Source organism: Trachurus trachurus (genome assembly GCF_905171665.1).
Source record: "Trachurus trachurus genome assembly, chromosome: 23".
Classification (NCBI taxonomy): domain Eukaryota; kingdom Metazoa; phylum Chordata; class Actinopteri; order Carangiformes; family Carangidae; genus Trachurus; species Trachurus trachurus.
This window is the reverse complement of record NC_139912.1, coordinates 6,790,626-6,806,199: the sequence shown is the minus strand read 5'-3', so window position 1 is coordinate 6,806,199 and position 15,574 is coordinate 6,790,626. Positions and strand designations below refer to the sequence as shown.

Genomic DNA, 15,574 nt, shown 5'->3' with positions numbered 1-15,574 from the left:
TGATCATATGATCTGTTCATTCTGCTGGTAAAAAAAAAAAAAAAAAATACAAACAATCCATCATCTTGCTGGGAAACTCATGATCATTTTTTGCTGTTACTAGGCAACCAAGCCTTAATAAGTGAGGACAAGCTTTGGAGGACCACAGTGCACGTACGTAGGGAAGCAGCTGACAGCTGCCCACCTCCGCCGCTCTCACCTGAGTTAGTCATCTAGATATGCTGCATTGCATCAACACCCCTGTGACACACTGCTGCTGCTGCTGCTGATGATGATGATGATGATGGGGATGAGGATGATCTGGGTCCATGACACAGACCTGAGGATGCTGCATGTTGATTGTGACATCTGCTGCACAGCTGAAGATTTCTTTATGCAAAAGTCTCCCGTCAATAATTCAACATTTTAGTCAACAAAAGTTTCCCTCAGTTGTTTCCTTATCGTTCAGAAACGTCTCCTACAGCAGCTTTCAGAGTTTTTCGTATAAATAAACTAAACACTTTGCTCTAAAGCATAAACTCATGCAGCTTGGTGGTGTTTTTGTTTATTATATGTCAGTCAAACTATGAGGCTAAGGTACTGGGGAGGGTTTGTGTTTACTCCTCTCCCCTGTCAATCACTGTGGCATGAGTGGGCGTCACACATCATATCTTCAGGAATCCAGTGTAGTAAAGTTTGTCAGTTTTGGCATTGACCGCTGCAGTGTCATGCTAAGAAAATCTGAAAGGGGCCTCTGGCATGGCACGGCTCGGCATGGCATGGCAGCGTGGACAGATGGTGGGTCCAGCTCAGACGTACAAGGAGAAAGCCCCGGCAGAAAGGATGAATCATCATTCTGCCAACTGTTCCTCTCAGCATGTTCAGCTCACTCACTCTTTGTTTTTAAAGTAATATTATGCAGAATAAATGGCTGAACAGCATCATGATGAAGTGGTGCTCCACCTTGAAGCAGGACAGAGCTTCATGCAGCATCATCACTGGACGTTGGGGGGGTGAGTGGGGTCTGTGATCTAAAAAAGCTCAGCTCAGAGCAATGTGCTCTGGACGGTAAAATATTTATAGGGATCTGGCATTAAAGCGAATGGTGTTCCTCAATAAAGCTACTTTTGCTGCAGCAGACCCACTTTGACTCTGTCCTCACTCAAAAAAAAAAAAAAAAAAAATACCACTAGTGGTGGTGGTGGACGTCATGCCAGAAAATAACAGCTTGTCCCTGCAGGACCATGTCTGTGGATTACATTCAGAATTGAATGAGGCTTCATTCAGAAAATTACCTCTTTATTCATGATATCATAAGAACTGTGATATTTCAGCGGATGTCAAACAGAGATTTATTGATATTAGCAGTTATGCAGGACAGTGGTTTTTCAAATTAGCACCTGACAGTTCTGTAGATGATATGTTTCCACTCTCTAAATAACAAATTAAACTCAATTTAGCAGCCTAACAGAGCTGCTGTGATTGTAATCAATGATTTGGCCTCAAATAAAAGGAGAAAAAAAGCAACAATCAGCCTTCAATTATCTGGAAAATGAATTATATTGAGGAAAAAAACATTTGTTCCTGTGTGTTTCCCCTCCCAACCATCCATGCTCTTCGCCACTGAGACATAATCCTTCCAGTATTATGTGGTAAAGTTGAAATATCTGTTTTACATGTGTCATCAGTTCCCATTTTTCACCATGTGTTGCCTCAGTGGGGATCCACCTCTCATCGTGACACTGCTATGATCAGTCGCTCTGCAGTCACACACCACTACACACACAAACACAACAGATTGGTTGGCACAGCAGCCTATACAGTACGTGTGCATCTCTTGGTTCTGCAGTTTTGTCATGTTTCACCACCAGGTATAATATATAGCCTCAGCTCGAAGGTGGCTGCTGGGGTTGTTTGTGTGTCAATCAAAGCCGGTGGAGATGCGTATTGGCTTGTCTCAGCCCGCGGGGCTCCAGGCTCCACCTCTCCACCAGAGTCCTGCCTGCGCTGCGCTGCGCTTGTTGCGGTGAGCGCGGAAGCGTTGTGCGCTCTCAGGTTACGCGTGTGAAGTTGTGGACAAGAGCAGCTCGGAGAGACGTCCGGCGATTTCTTCACAGAAAGGAGGGAAATAAAGGCTGAGTCCTGTACGGTTCACTCTCTAAGCTGGAAATACAGAGAAGTCCTCGGAGGACAGCGGAGGAGGAAAAAGGCACAGGAACGAGTTTGTGGCATTTAATTGAGAGACCAAGCATACCCAACAGTATGCGGTGCAGTTATGGCAGGCAAGGGTAAGACAGTCGTGAGGACGCTGGAGGATTTAACGCTTGATTCTGGTTATGGTGGAGCCGCGGACTCGGTCAGGTCGTCCAGCGTGTCGCTGTGCTGCTCCGACACGCATCAGTCCTTCTCGCATGGGGGCAACTGCTGGCATCTGACGGAATCCATGCACAGCCGACAGAACAGTTTGGACACAGTCAACACCGTCCTGGCGGAGGACACGGAGATACTGGAGTGCTCGGGTCAGTGCGCCAAGCTGCCCGACCTGGAGGACGCGCCATGGAGCCTCGGCGAGGTGGAGGGCGCACTGAGGAAAGACGAGGAGCTGATGGTGGGCAACCCGCCACCGGAGGTCCTGGCGCGGCTGTCGGCTCTCGTCAGCCGCGCGCTGGTGAGGGTGGCCCGGGAGGCGCAGCGGCTCAGCCTGCGTTACGCCAAGTGCACCAAGCATGAGATCCAGAGCGCCATCAAGGTGGTGCTCTCATGGACCATCTCCGTCAACTGCATCACGGCGGCTCTGAGCGCCCTGTCCCTCTACAACATGAGCACCGGGGACAAGTTCAGCCGAGGCAAGTCGGCGCGCTGCGGGCTGGTCTTCTCCGTGGGGAAGTTCTTCAGGTGGATGGTGGATAGTCGGGTGGCCCTCAGGATCCACGAACACGCTGCCATATACCTCACCGCCTGCATGGAGAGCCTGTTCAGAGAGGTGTTCAGCCGCGTCCTGCGCAGCGCGCTGGTGGAGAGGGACAACGGGATCCCCAAGTTTACGCTGGAGTCATTGGAGCAAGCCATCAACAGCGACTCGGAGATCTGGGGTCTGCTGCAGCCCTACCAGCACCTCATATGTGGCAAGAATTCAAGCGGTAAGAAAAGTCAAAACACGCTCCTGATTGTTTCATGATGATTTGCACCTCATACAGTGTGTGTGATCAGTGTTCTCAGTCATGCATTACTGTAAAAACCCAGCATATCAACCAGATCTCCAACAGCCCCCCCCCCCTTACACTTGTCTCCAGTGGATGCCCACATGTTGCAGAGAAATATCTAGAAACCAGTGGCTGCTGCTGCAGCATCTTTAAACAAAGCATGGTGACTCAACTGCATGGGAGCCTGAGGTTTAATCTGATTCTCTTCCATAGAAGTGCTCCTCCTCAAGCTTCAGTCATCTGCTCTGAGGATGACATGAATATTTGACTGAGGCGTAAAATGATAATCTGCTTTTGGAGCCCAGTTCGAGACGTAATGTGACTTATAAACTGTATAATCATGATGTATAGGGAATAACCACAATAGCTTATCTTCCTCATGTTGGTAATTGCGCCTCCACAAACAAACAGAAGGGCCTTGCAGTTTCTTTATCATTTATTATCACCCTCAGCTTTTTTTTTTTTACACCTGAATTAAGGCTCTGAAACAGGAACCACCTATCTCGCTTATCAAAGCCGCAGAGCAACAACAGTCAGAGCAGATATTTATGGTTGGAAAAGATCAAACAAAGCACCAACTTCTATTTCTTTGAAGCCATTGTGTTCTCAGACTTTCATTATAGACAGGAGAAGAATGTTAATGTTAATGTTTCTGAGCGAGAGGGAGAGGGAGAGAAATCCTCGGTGTGTTTGGTGTGTGTAGATAATAGCCTGTGTGTCATGATTCTGCAGAAACAGGATTTTTGTGTTTATAGGCTATTGTGTGCTGGCCTTGTTGGTAATGCTATTACTGTCTAGCTCCAGAAGGTGTAAGCTGTCAGTGTGGGCTGGGCCTCTCATCCAAAGCCCTGAATGAGTTGGCTGGAACTATAAAGCAGAAGGGACTTGAAATGCTGCTCTCTAACCAGAGAGAGCCAAACTTGGTTGTGCGATATTGACCCAGAAAACTTTGCAATATTGCATATCTATTGCTAATTTGTTGCAATGCGACTGTTTTTGGTCAGCGTTTAACTTAAAGGTCCCGCATTGCATAAAGCGAGTTATCACGTGTTGTTTTATTATAAACGTATATCAAAACGGTGTAATTATCAAAACTTCAGTCCACAGAGAAATACATAACAGCCTGTATTCAGAAACTGAGTCTTAAAACCAGCCGTCAGGACTTCCTGTGACTTTATGATGTCACAACAAAGCAGTCACCAAGCCCCGCCCACCTGAACCCACCATCCCACCAACACTTGCAAGATTTGGTTTCTCTGAGTGTTTTATTCTGAAATTTACTCCATTTTTTTTATTAAATTGCTTGAAAAACAGTCATCCAATCAGAGGAGATGCTCAGAGCCTCCTCTCTTCTGATTGGCTGACACCGACCTGTTGTTACTAGAGCTCCAGAGAGACTGAGATGGTTTTTGATTCCTAAAACCATAAATATTTCTTGTGATAGATGATCTTCTGATGAAAAGTGTACAAATATAGGACCCTTAAGAGAAGTGAGATACTGAATTGCCTCAATTTGAATATGAGAATGTAAATCTTGCATAGAAAAACATCCAGAAGAGATGTTTATTACGACATGATTTGAAATTCATCGTCATGGGTGCAGGTTTTTCCTGATATAACAGGCTCTTCTCTATAATCCATGCCCTTTAGTCTCTGTCATGCACAACCAATGCAACAACAACCCCTAACACAGCCTACCAAAAATGAAGCAGTAATATTGCACAGAACATAAACAAATACCTTCAAATGTCTAATTTTGTGGAGCCAAGCAACAAATATTCAGACTAAAATGGCAGAATTTGAGATTTAAGATGCTGAAACTATAGAATATTTGGCATTTTTTGATTGAGAGACCCCCAAGATTATCCACTGATAGTCCAAACAGTTGTTTTATCCTTAATACCAAACAAGCTGGTGCTGGAACGACTCTCTCTTTCATCTCCTCATCCACCCTCTCATGTCTTCATTTGACACTGATATTCAGCCTCGGGTGAAAACACTACACACGACTGTTTTGGTCTTTGGAGCTGTAGCTGAGAAATCAGGTACTCCTCTGTAGACGGGATGCAGAGCCAAACATGCATCCCCCTCCACTCCTCCTCCTCCTCCTCCTCCACCTCCTCCTCCTCCATGCATCGCATCATTTCCTGATGGTGCAGAGGAGGCAACAATTTGCACTCGCCCAAAAACAGCATGATGTCACTGTATGACAGTTAGCGAGGCACAGTGGAGACGTGGGGATTTTCATATCGCTGCTTTTTAGTTTGTTGTTGTTGATGTTGTAATTCGACATTTGAGAGCAGCTGCAGTTGTCTTTTTTTCCCACTTAAAGAGGAACAACTCAATCACACATCATTATATCATACACGTCTTAATCACATATTAATCAAACATTCATCATCATCATTCTCATATGTCTCTGTGTTTTTCTCTTGCATAGTTGTGAGTGTTTCTGAGCAGAGAGCAATGAGTGTGTGTTGAGTCAGAGGTGGGGGTGAGTAGGGTATTCCCTCTGCTGAGGCACACTGTCTCATTTTGGGGAGCAAAAAGCAGTGCAGCACATATAATAGTGACTAAATCCACGCCGCTATGCTCAGCTCGGCTCTGCCAGTGACCGTTCGTGACAGCGTCTTTGCTCTGACTAATGAGCAGAGCTGAACAGAGGCTTTTCTTCACTGCCTCTGCTGTCCAGCCTGCTGCACACTCTGATTCTCTGTAGGATCTCGAACATTTATTATCACATAAAGGACAAAAACACACACTGCGTATGAGAGCAGTGTAGGCTGGCTGTCTTATTATGTTTTTTAAACCCTCAGCGACTGATTCTGAAACTAGTCACACCTATAATGTAGTTAACTGTCAACAGGTGGAGGAAAAAGGCGGAGACGTCATTACATGGGTGTTTTCTGGTAATTGTCTGCGAGGCGATGTTTATGAGTTCTCTTAATAGTAACCAATACTGTCATTAGAGAAGTGACTCACACGGTTGTCTCCTGACTTCATATCTGTATAATTAAGATCTGGTTTGATTTAGACAACTCAATTGACTTGGTTAACAGCAGGTTAGCCTCCTCTGTCGGTATTTCATGCCTCATTTCTGGATTTCAGATTTCTCTGCGGTGTTGAATCACTGCTCTGCCACATCCGCCTCTGATTCTGATCTCAGATTTTTTATCATTTGATGGTTTTGAATCAACAGATGGTGTAGTTTTTTGGGTTTTGGAGGAGGAGGAGGAGGAGGAGGAGGGCAGTCTGGATTTAACCACATGCATATTACGAGCAGTCTCGGAAAATTACATCTGACCCATCACACTTTTACCCTCTGCAAGGAGATTGAGGATCCCTGTAGGGGCAGACTGAGCTGTGATAAACATGCCTCCGTGCCCCCTCGACATCACACAGCAGCAGGAAGAACGACTCTTTTGTGCAATATGCATTTCACAATAACCCTCTACTGTAACGTGCAACCTTTTTTTATCTGCTACATTTATCATGCATGCATTTGCTTTTAGTATGGGCAATATTGTTGCATATAGCAGCGTAAGTGCACTGCAGGTTTGCCTGATGTGTTTGTGCATAGGATGAGTGTGTCCAAGGCAAACTTCCCTACAGCGATAATAAAAGTATATCCTATCTTATTCCAAGTCCTCTGCTGTGCTTTAACCTTCACATGTCTGACATGTAACTATGGCTACAGCTAAACTGAAGACAGAAAATAGATTTGAAACATCAGAGTATACTCTTCGGGGTGGTGGTGGTCACAATGCACCAACCGTGACGTAGGTCAAAGCTCCAGCCAGGAAGCAGTTTTATTATATTTGTCTGCACCTTGACTATCTCCTCCATCTGTAACTAAAGTCTCCACAGCGACCGTTGAAAGCTGCCAAACAACTGCACTGATGTGTGATGTGAAGCAACAATGGCACAAATCAGTTGGAGGTGCAGGTGTACATCCCCTGACATCATAGGCAGCATCATCAACAAAGGGTTTCGTCGGCATGCAGCGTGGCTCCACCCCTGCTTCTCTTCTCTGTTGCACTTAACCATCTATTATTGACGAGTCGTGTCAGGAACAAACCGCCCCGGTCATCGGCTCCCAAACAAACCTGCCGGGGCGGCCGGCGTTTAAATTTAGGAATCCCCCGATGATCACGATCATGTCTGTCATTCGCCGTGACCTTCCCCCAAAGGAAGCGATCCAACCTCCGCAGGACAGATGACACAACATAATGGAATTGCATAGCCTCCTATAGTCAGCCTATTAAATTAGCAGCGGGTGTCTGCTCTCCCTCCTCCTTCACTCTCTTGTCTTTCACACCATATTTTATTGTGTTTTCTTCTGGGGGTCGGGGGCGGGCTTGGTGTGTTTGCATATTTGTTTTCCACTGTGGTTTTTAATAAGCTCAACTCGTACCCACATGATTCTGGCAAAGCCTTTTGTTGTCCATTCTGTTATTATTTTCTGCCCGTCCTTTCCTCTCCTCGTGGGGTGGGCTCGCAGATGAGCTGACAGATTGCTGTCTTTCTGCTGGAGATGCGAGCGTTCGTTCGGGCTGCTGCTAGTGATGGATTTTTATGTCACTGTAATTTCATAATACCAAAGGCGGGCGGCACCCACACCCCTTCAGCTCGCTTGCAGCAGCAATGATCGGTGATTGTGAAGTTATGTGAAGCTGTTTTGTGGCCAAGATGAATTTTATAAGCTGCATCTGATTCCAGTCTCCCCTCAGTGTGTTACTGGCCTGTGAAAATATTGACTTTCATTTCATATTCTTCTCAGCGAATTTCACAGGAAGGGTTTCCAAAAAGAGAAAACACACCTATAACTCTGCTCTGGGCATCAGTGGCCCGACCCACAAAATGATGTGGTTTTTATTACCAGTGTGTGTTTGGAGCATGGATCCCCTCCTCCCTCTTTCCTTATTTCAGAAACTAGGTGAAAGCACTGGGTCAGGATGAGATAATGAGAAGAGTGTGAGAGCGCTGAATGCTCGGTGTTGTGAGGGAGTCAAGTGCGGGAGGAGAAACCAGGCTGGAGTGTCAGCTGGAGGAGGTGGTGGATGTGGTGGTGAGGAGGCACTGGCACAGGTCCCTCAGAGATATAATTACCATGCAGCTCTCTTTAATTAACACTTGTGCTTATCTAGTAGTCATTAAGATTAGGAATTAGCAATGGAAAACACTAGGGAGCTGGAGAGAACAAAGATGATAATTCCTCTCATTCATTTTTAAATACCCGTGGTGGCGCAGGTCCACGTTGGCGGGGTTTGATCAGATTGGTCTGTGTGGCCGAGATAAAATGTTTTCCAGACATTCAGACCTGTGGACTTTTTTTTTTTTTTTAAACATAGTTTCCTATTGAACAGTGAGATGAAACAACCTGTTATATCACTTGCCCTTGATGTCAGTGATGTTCTCCACCATCAGTGTCACTGAAAACCGCAGGGCACTCTTCTCATAGATTTCTGTGAGACTATGGCCCAATCCCATTTCTCTTTTTTACCCCTACCCCTTCCCCTACCCCTTGCCCCTCGCCCCTTGAAACGGAGCTACAAGGGGTAGGGGTAGAAAGTCAACCCCTCCGAATTGGGACACCCCTTCAACAATCACATACGTCATCACGTAGTCTCACTGGCTTTTACGTAAGCTGATGCGGCGAGCTTTTGCAAATAGCCGTGTACCATATAACTTAATAAAATAAGATAAAACGTAATGCAGGCTGATCAGTTCATTGTAAAACATTTATTTGCTGATGTAAATGTGGTGATTTATGTACACAGAGCCCAGAGGCAGCGCTGCCTGCTCCTCTGTCTGATACACACATGAAGCTTCACTTTTCATCCAAATAAACTAATGTTACTGACACAATTGTCAGATTTCATCAATGAGACCAACATTTAAATGCTGAAAAGAATTTAACATGCCGGTGTTAAACCTCTAAAAACCCGCGGATAAGTTAATTAACGACCGCCTTCTCTCCCGGCGGGACCGGGACGAGGGCGTAATTTGGCCGGCGGAGCAGCGCTGCAGACCGGCTGCTGCCTCTGTGAGGAGCCGCTCCTCCTGGAGCTTCATTTCTCCGAAAAATCGTCGGAGCAAACTTCTAACCCGCCGTCATTTGGGTAAACTAACCGCACATTTGGGACCTAAACAGTTACTTTCTCGCAAGAAAAAATATTAAAACTTGATAATAACCGCGCTACAGTGAGAAATAAAACAGCTTTTCGTTTTACAGCCACCGCTGCCGGCTGCCGCAAGATGCATTCTGGGAAACTTTTCATACCCCTCCGTTTGGAGTGTGCCTCTGAAAAATCTCCGTTTGGAGGGCTATGTAGCCCTACCACTTCCCCCTACCCCTCTGTCCTGACGGGGATTGGGACACCCCTACCCCTACACGTGAACGCGCAAAACGGAGGGGTAGGGGTAAGTGGTAGGGCCAAGGGGTGAAATGGGATTGGGCCTATGTGTGCCTCTCAGTGCATGTGACAAATTTCATCACCTGTCCGTCATCACAAAAAAAGGCAAATGGATTCCCTTAGATGTCAGTCTCAATCATGGACTATCAAACGTTGATTTTTGAAAACTAATAAAAAAAAGGGTGCCATTATTTTTCTTAGGATATAGCTACTAACCAACGTTTTTTGAAGGAGCTCTGTTCTGAATAAGACCTTGTACTAATTATGTGACATTTTTGAATAGCCTACAAGAATAATATACACTAGCCTACACCAAAAAACAAACAAATAAATGCAAAAGAACACATAACTAACTAAAATAGCCTTATAAACAGGCTAGGCAAATCTAGTCTTTGGTTTATATGTACTTTTTATTTTTATTTTAAATTTTTTTATAGATATAGGATATAGATAGATCTATAGCTAGATAACTTTATTACAGACTCAGTCAGGTACATTACAAAAGTAAATAAAACTTTTGCTGCAGCTAGATTGAAGGTTACATGAAGACAAATGCAAATGTGACCTTTATCTGACAACCAATGCCCCAAAGCATAAAATAAAACAAACAAATAAAATTAAAGTAAAAAATAATAATAAAAGAAATAGCCTACATGTATGTAAAGCATAACTTTTTGAACATTTTAGATTGATATGAATCTTTATTTTCAAAGTGTCTTATTTGTTCAACGACTTCCGGGTTTTGCCTGCGCAGGTGAATGTGATGACGTAGGAACGCCTCTGTTAAATTCATCCTTCAAGCCAGTTAGCTGCTTTCTGCTAAAACAACTCGTGAACATTAGAAAACGATCTTTTAGTCAAGTCTGGAGTTTACGGGTCTAAGAAGACGGGATGTTACGGCGACTGAAGAAACATTTTTAGGACGGAAATACGATGAACGAGCGGCGGAGAGAATCAACTCAGGACGACGACGCTAGCCGCTAGCAGCAGCGAAGCTAACGTTAGCATCGGCGACACGTGTTGACGTCAGCTAAACAGCATCATCCACCTGTGAGTAAAAACTGAAAAGCGGTGTGTGTCCGTTGTGCTACAGTGTGTTGTGTTCAATTAAACATAGCAAAGAAAGGTTTTAGGCTAAAATGTGTGCCTCTTATTTTATCCAATTAGCTAAACTTGTAGCCTGAACCAACATGTTTAGAAGATAACTGTAGGCTACATGGGTGTAATTTATGGGAGTGTTAGGGGTTACAACACGAAACTCAAATCCAGCCAATATAACTCCTTAAATAATAATATAATTGCAGTGAATAAAAATGTCCTGTATAGAGAAGTTGTCAAATTGTGAATCACAAATTGTGTCATTAGTTCATCTGCCTGGTGTGATATAGCTACATGGTGGCGTTGTGATATGATAAATTAAAAATAAGCATTAGTCCTGTCAGAATAAAGTGTTAATCACCACAATTGATTTACAACAAAATAAAATGCATTAAGAATAATGATGGTAAATGATTTAGATATCTTTTACTACTACTACTACTACTAGGCTACTACTATGGGAATGACAAAATAAAGAGGTAAATTAGACTCGTTCTTCTATCGGAGTTAATGATTTTGCACTCTTCCCGGCATTAGGACAAATGCTGACTTTTTTTTGCTTAAAAAAATCCTCACATGGGCAGAGATTGTAACCCCCCAATGTTTAACCCAAAGTTGCACCCTTGATACTGTCCACATGCCCTTAAAAGTTATTTTCAGTGCATCATAGTTTTAAAAATGAGCAGTGTTCCTGACCACTGGTTCGTTTTCCAGGATGGGTGCACTCCTCTGTGTCTGTCTGAGTGCTGTGAATGTTTTGGTGTTGAATCATGGCTGTCGTAAAACAACAGCAGTGCAGGGGACTCATGCTTTTCTTTCTTTCTTCTTTTTGTCTCATAAGTGAGTACCTGGGCGTTCCACTTGTGTGTATTATACCTTCATCTGTTTCTGTTTCTCCACCCCTCCTTTGCTCTGTATCTTTCACACCCCTGCTCATGACCATGTTGAAAGATATGCCGGTGCTGTTGCGTGTAATGAGCTCCATCTGTTAACCTCCTGACCTCCTGCTACGGGTGTGATGTCTGTGCAACAGGTGGCTGATCGGTATTGGGAGTTGCATCATGTTTGACGAGTTCATCCTACCTAAACACACACACATACACACACAGCGTACGTCAAGAATGTCAAAATGACCTAATTGTAACTCTCCAACTTTAGCAAAATACACAACATCCAATTGATGGCAACAGAAGTAAGATGACATGACACACATCCTGAAAGTCTGGAGACTCACTGGGCTCCTTTGATGTTGACATAACTTGTGACAGTGGCTGACAGCGCGTTCTGTTTCATTTGATGTTATCTGTCAGCGCTACAAAGCTTAATTCAGCACTTATATCCTGTAGAGACTCCTGAGGCCCCGTCAGTTCTGGTGTCACATTTTCTTTTCATGTGAACTTAGATAATACATTTATTTATTTATTTATTGCATTATAATGCTTGAAAAAGAACAATAAGTTTTACTTTTTATCTGCAAAGAAAGAGAGCGTCATAGTAATTTTAGTGCCATGGTGTCACAAGATTCAGTTCATCCAAATTAAAATATGAGATATGTTTTCTCACAGTTTGGTATCACTTTTAATTCCAGCTCACAAAGGACTTTTTTTTATTTTCTGTTTTTCACTTCCTGCTGCTCTTCAGGGGTTTGAAACCGAAAGAAAAAGTGTTCAGCTTGTTACTGTAAAATGTGTTAATGTCTTTGCTCTAAAGGATCAGTTCACCCACACTACTGTAGTTTCTACTGAGCAGCATCTTACACAATCAGTTTTCTATGACACAGAATCCTGCAAGTGATCTTTATTGCACAAGATTTGAATCAAGACGTTTTATTATTTTTATTTTTGCATTAGTGAGTTACCTGGACATTGAAGACAAGTTGCAGTTTGTTTAAACTTTTCAAAGGCTGGAAAACGTTGAACATTAGTTGAGCAGAAGTGAAAACAGTGATTTGAAATCAAAAGTATCAAGCTGCTGTGATGTTTAATCACGTAGTCTCATCTGTGGTTCTGTGAATTTTGAAATGGGCCATATGCTTAATTTATCAGGTCTCATCAGCTTTTTTTTGGATGTTATTGGGTTACTGGTGAGGTGTCTCTTTAGGTTTCCATTATCACACATTTGCTCTTGTTGTACAGAAGCTGTCCTGTTGTGGTTACACCTTCAGTACAAACATCTGGCGTCATTAGTTTATTTATCCTACCCCCCCAAAATATAATAATTTAGTGAAAAATGAGAGCTTTATACATTTTACGATGGATTTGAGCACTAATCAGTAGCTAAATGTGTTTTCATCTGTTGTCGTATGGTTTGTGTTGTGGTTTCCAGGTTGACATTTGTCTAAGCAGGTGATAATAATTAATCAATTAACTACACTTGTGGATCAGCAGAAGTAAATAGAAAACAGATTTAAAAACAAAAGTGATGTTACTTGCAACAGGATTGGTCTGTGATTCTGTGGAGTTTGAATTAGGTCGTTTGCAGTTTGTGGGTGATAAACCACAATATACTTGTCAACTTTTACTGTACGCTTTGTTTTCCTGTGAGGTGTCACCTAGGTTTCCGTTATCACACATGTGCTACAGACGCTGTCCTCTTTGTATTGCACCTTAAGCACGCACTGTTTATTTTTTTCAATGCATTGCAGCTCACAAAGCTTCGTCTTTGTGCTTTATTAGAACGATTTCAGTGTTAGTGTTGTTTTGCATATAAAAGACACTGTAATGACTACAGCTATTGAATGGTTTGGCAATGCTTGGTTTTCTGTAACACTGATGTCATTCCTGGAAAGGGAATGAGGATGTTGGTCTAAAAAAAAAAAAAAACACATCACATCCTCAGACAACTCATTTATTGAGTCAGTGAGTGCTTTTGTCTCTGCGCTACTTTTCATGATTGCTTTTTGAACTGTTGGCCAGCACACACACACACATACACACACGCACAACTTGAAGTCGTTTCATGTTGCTCCGTGGTTGTTTCTCTCATGCTGTCAAAAGGGAGGAATCTCTTGCTCGAATCAACATGTTGCCAAAGAAATTTAGCATCACAGTAGCTTCATGTGGGCACTCACTCACTCATAAAAAAAGAAAAATAAGAAGCTGTGGTCTGAAGGAAAAAATAAAAATAATAAAAATCCACTGAGTCATTGCCCTTTTGAACTTAAATGTTTCATTAAATCATTTGGTAGAAAACAAATATGCAGAAGCGTAGGACGCAATAATATCACTTCAATGATATATTCACGTTTTGGTTAGGTTACTCATCACTACCCAGCCCGGCTGCTATTGAATTATGCAGCCGGGGCAGATGACTTACAATGTACTGGCACTATATGCAAGTTGTTTTTTAAAAGCAGTGGGCATCAATCAGGTTCCCTCTGTGCTTATTATCCTCTCCCTGCTATTATTTCTCACACTTTAGCACAGACTCCTGGAGCTTAAGTTGTTTACGTGTAAATACCGCAAACTAAATCTAGTTTTTGTCCACATTTTTTTTATCCTTTGAGTGCTTTGTGCCCAACCCCTGAGACCATTTTCAGCTTATCCTTCCGTCCTCAACACACAAGGACGGACGTATAATGATACTGTGGCGACTGTGTGCACAGTGTGTATTTGTGCAAAAAAAAAAACAGCCTTAAGATTGAAGCCTGACAGTGAGTGAGTGGGCGTTTCCACTGCCAGTTGCTTGACTGACATTCGAGGGCCAGCATTGCTAGGAGATGCATCTGTAGCTCCCGTATATGTGTGAAACGGACACTCATGAGTCATGCCACAGCGTTGTGTAGGTTAGCACTGACCTTCAGTCTCACATAGTCATTATTATCTATTAGAAAATCAATGGTCTATTCAATCTGTGCAGAAACATTGTGCCGTTAAAGGACAATTCCGGTCAAATTCAACCTGGAGCTCTAGTTTCCTAATATTTTAGGTCTAAATGAATGAATCTGAAGATTTTCTTTTCAATGTCTCCTGTTATGCAGTAGTTCTGTCTGTCCCTGCATCGCTACAGCGTGTAATGAAAGCGCAATTTTTTTTCCACACACCAAGGGGTTTGTTTACTTAAAGGGATAGTTCAACATTTTGGCAAATTGGCCCATTGCCATAATCCCTATAGCAGGGGTTGGCAACTATATTTGTCGAAGGGCCAGAATTTTTCTCAACAGACACCCCGAGGGCCGGACATTCAAATAGGCCTAGATTGAAATTAAATTCACCTTTTTGCTTAATAATTTGGTTGTTTATATTTTATATTTTTATTTATCTTGTGCACATCATTTTTTATTTATACACATCTTTGGTGTTTTGTTTTGTATGATATAAAATTAAAAATCTTGACATAGCCCATCATATCATCATTTACATATCATGCTGCTGGAACTTTACACTGCTGGCTTGTATCCTGAGACATGCCTGTGATTTTCAGTTTAAATATGAAAGGAGGCTGACCATCAGGTCTGTTCTCATGATACAAGTCATTGGTCCTGACACGTGTGTTTCTCTTCTATAACACATTCTACATCTCAGAGGTGACGTCTTTCACGGGCTTCCTTCACCTTTCAAACGAGGCAGAGCTCAGTGGGAAACTTTAGGAGAGACACAGGCCGAGGGCACCGGGACACAACACCGGGGGAGAAGCAGGTCCGTGCAACCGCGTGCAGCTGTGCACCGCGGACGTGCACGGAAAAACAACCGCGTTGCATCAAATGCGCGCCGCTACAGCTTTTGAGTTGGGAGCGCACATGACGCGCGTCTCCATCTGAACGGCCCCCCATGCATGATGCACACACCTTCGTGTCTGCAACAGGCAGGGAAAACCCTGCAGTCCAGCCGGCTCCCCAACGGCTGCAAGGCATTTCCTTAGCCCAGTGCTGGGGCTCAC

At 43.4% G+C, this 15,574-nt stretch overlaps 1 protein-coding gene across 1 annotated transcript in view; it reads left to right on the top strand.

Moving 5' to 3' along the window:
- Positions 1-2,056: 2,056 nt before the first annotated feature.
- The window catches only part of LOC311006830 (ankyrin repeat and BTB/POZ domain-containing protein 3-A), a 205,894-nt gene continuing 192,376 nt past the window's right edge, over positions 2,057-15,574 (top strand). The window contains exon 1 of the mRNA XM_083999812.1: positions 2,057-3,119. Coding sequence (XP_083855938.1) covers positions 2,255-3,119 — 865 coding nt within the window. The 5' untranslated portion in view covers positions 2,057-2,254. The remainder of the gene's footprint in view (positions 3,120-15,574) is intronic.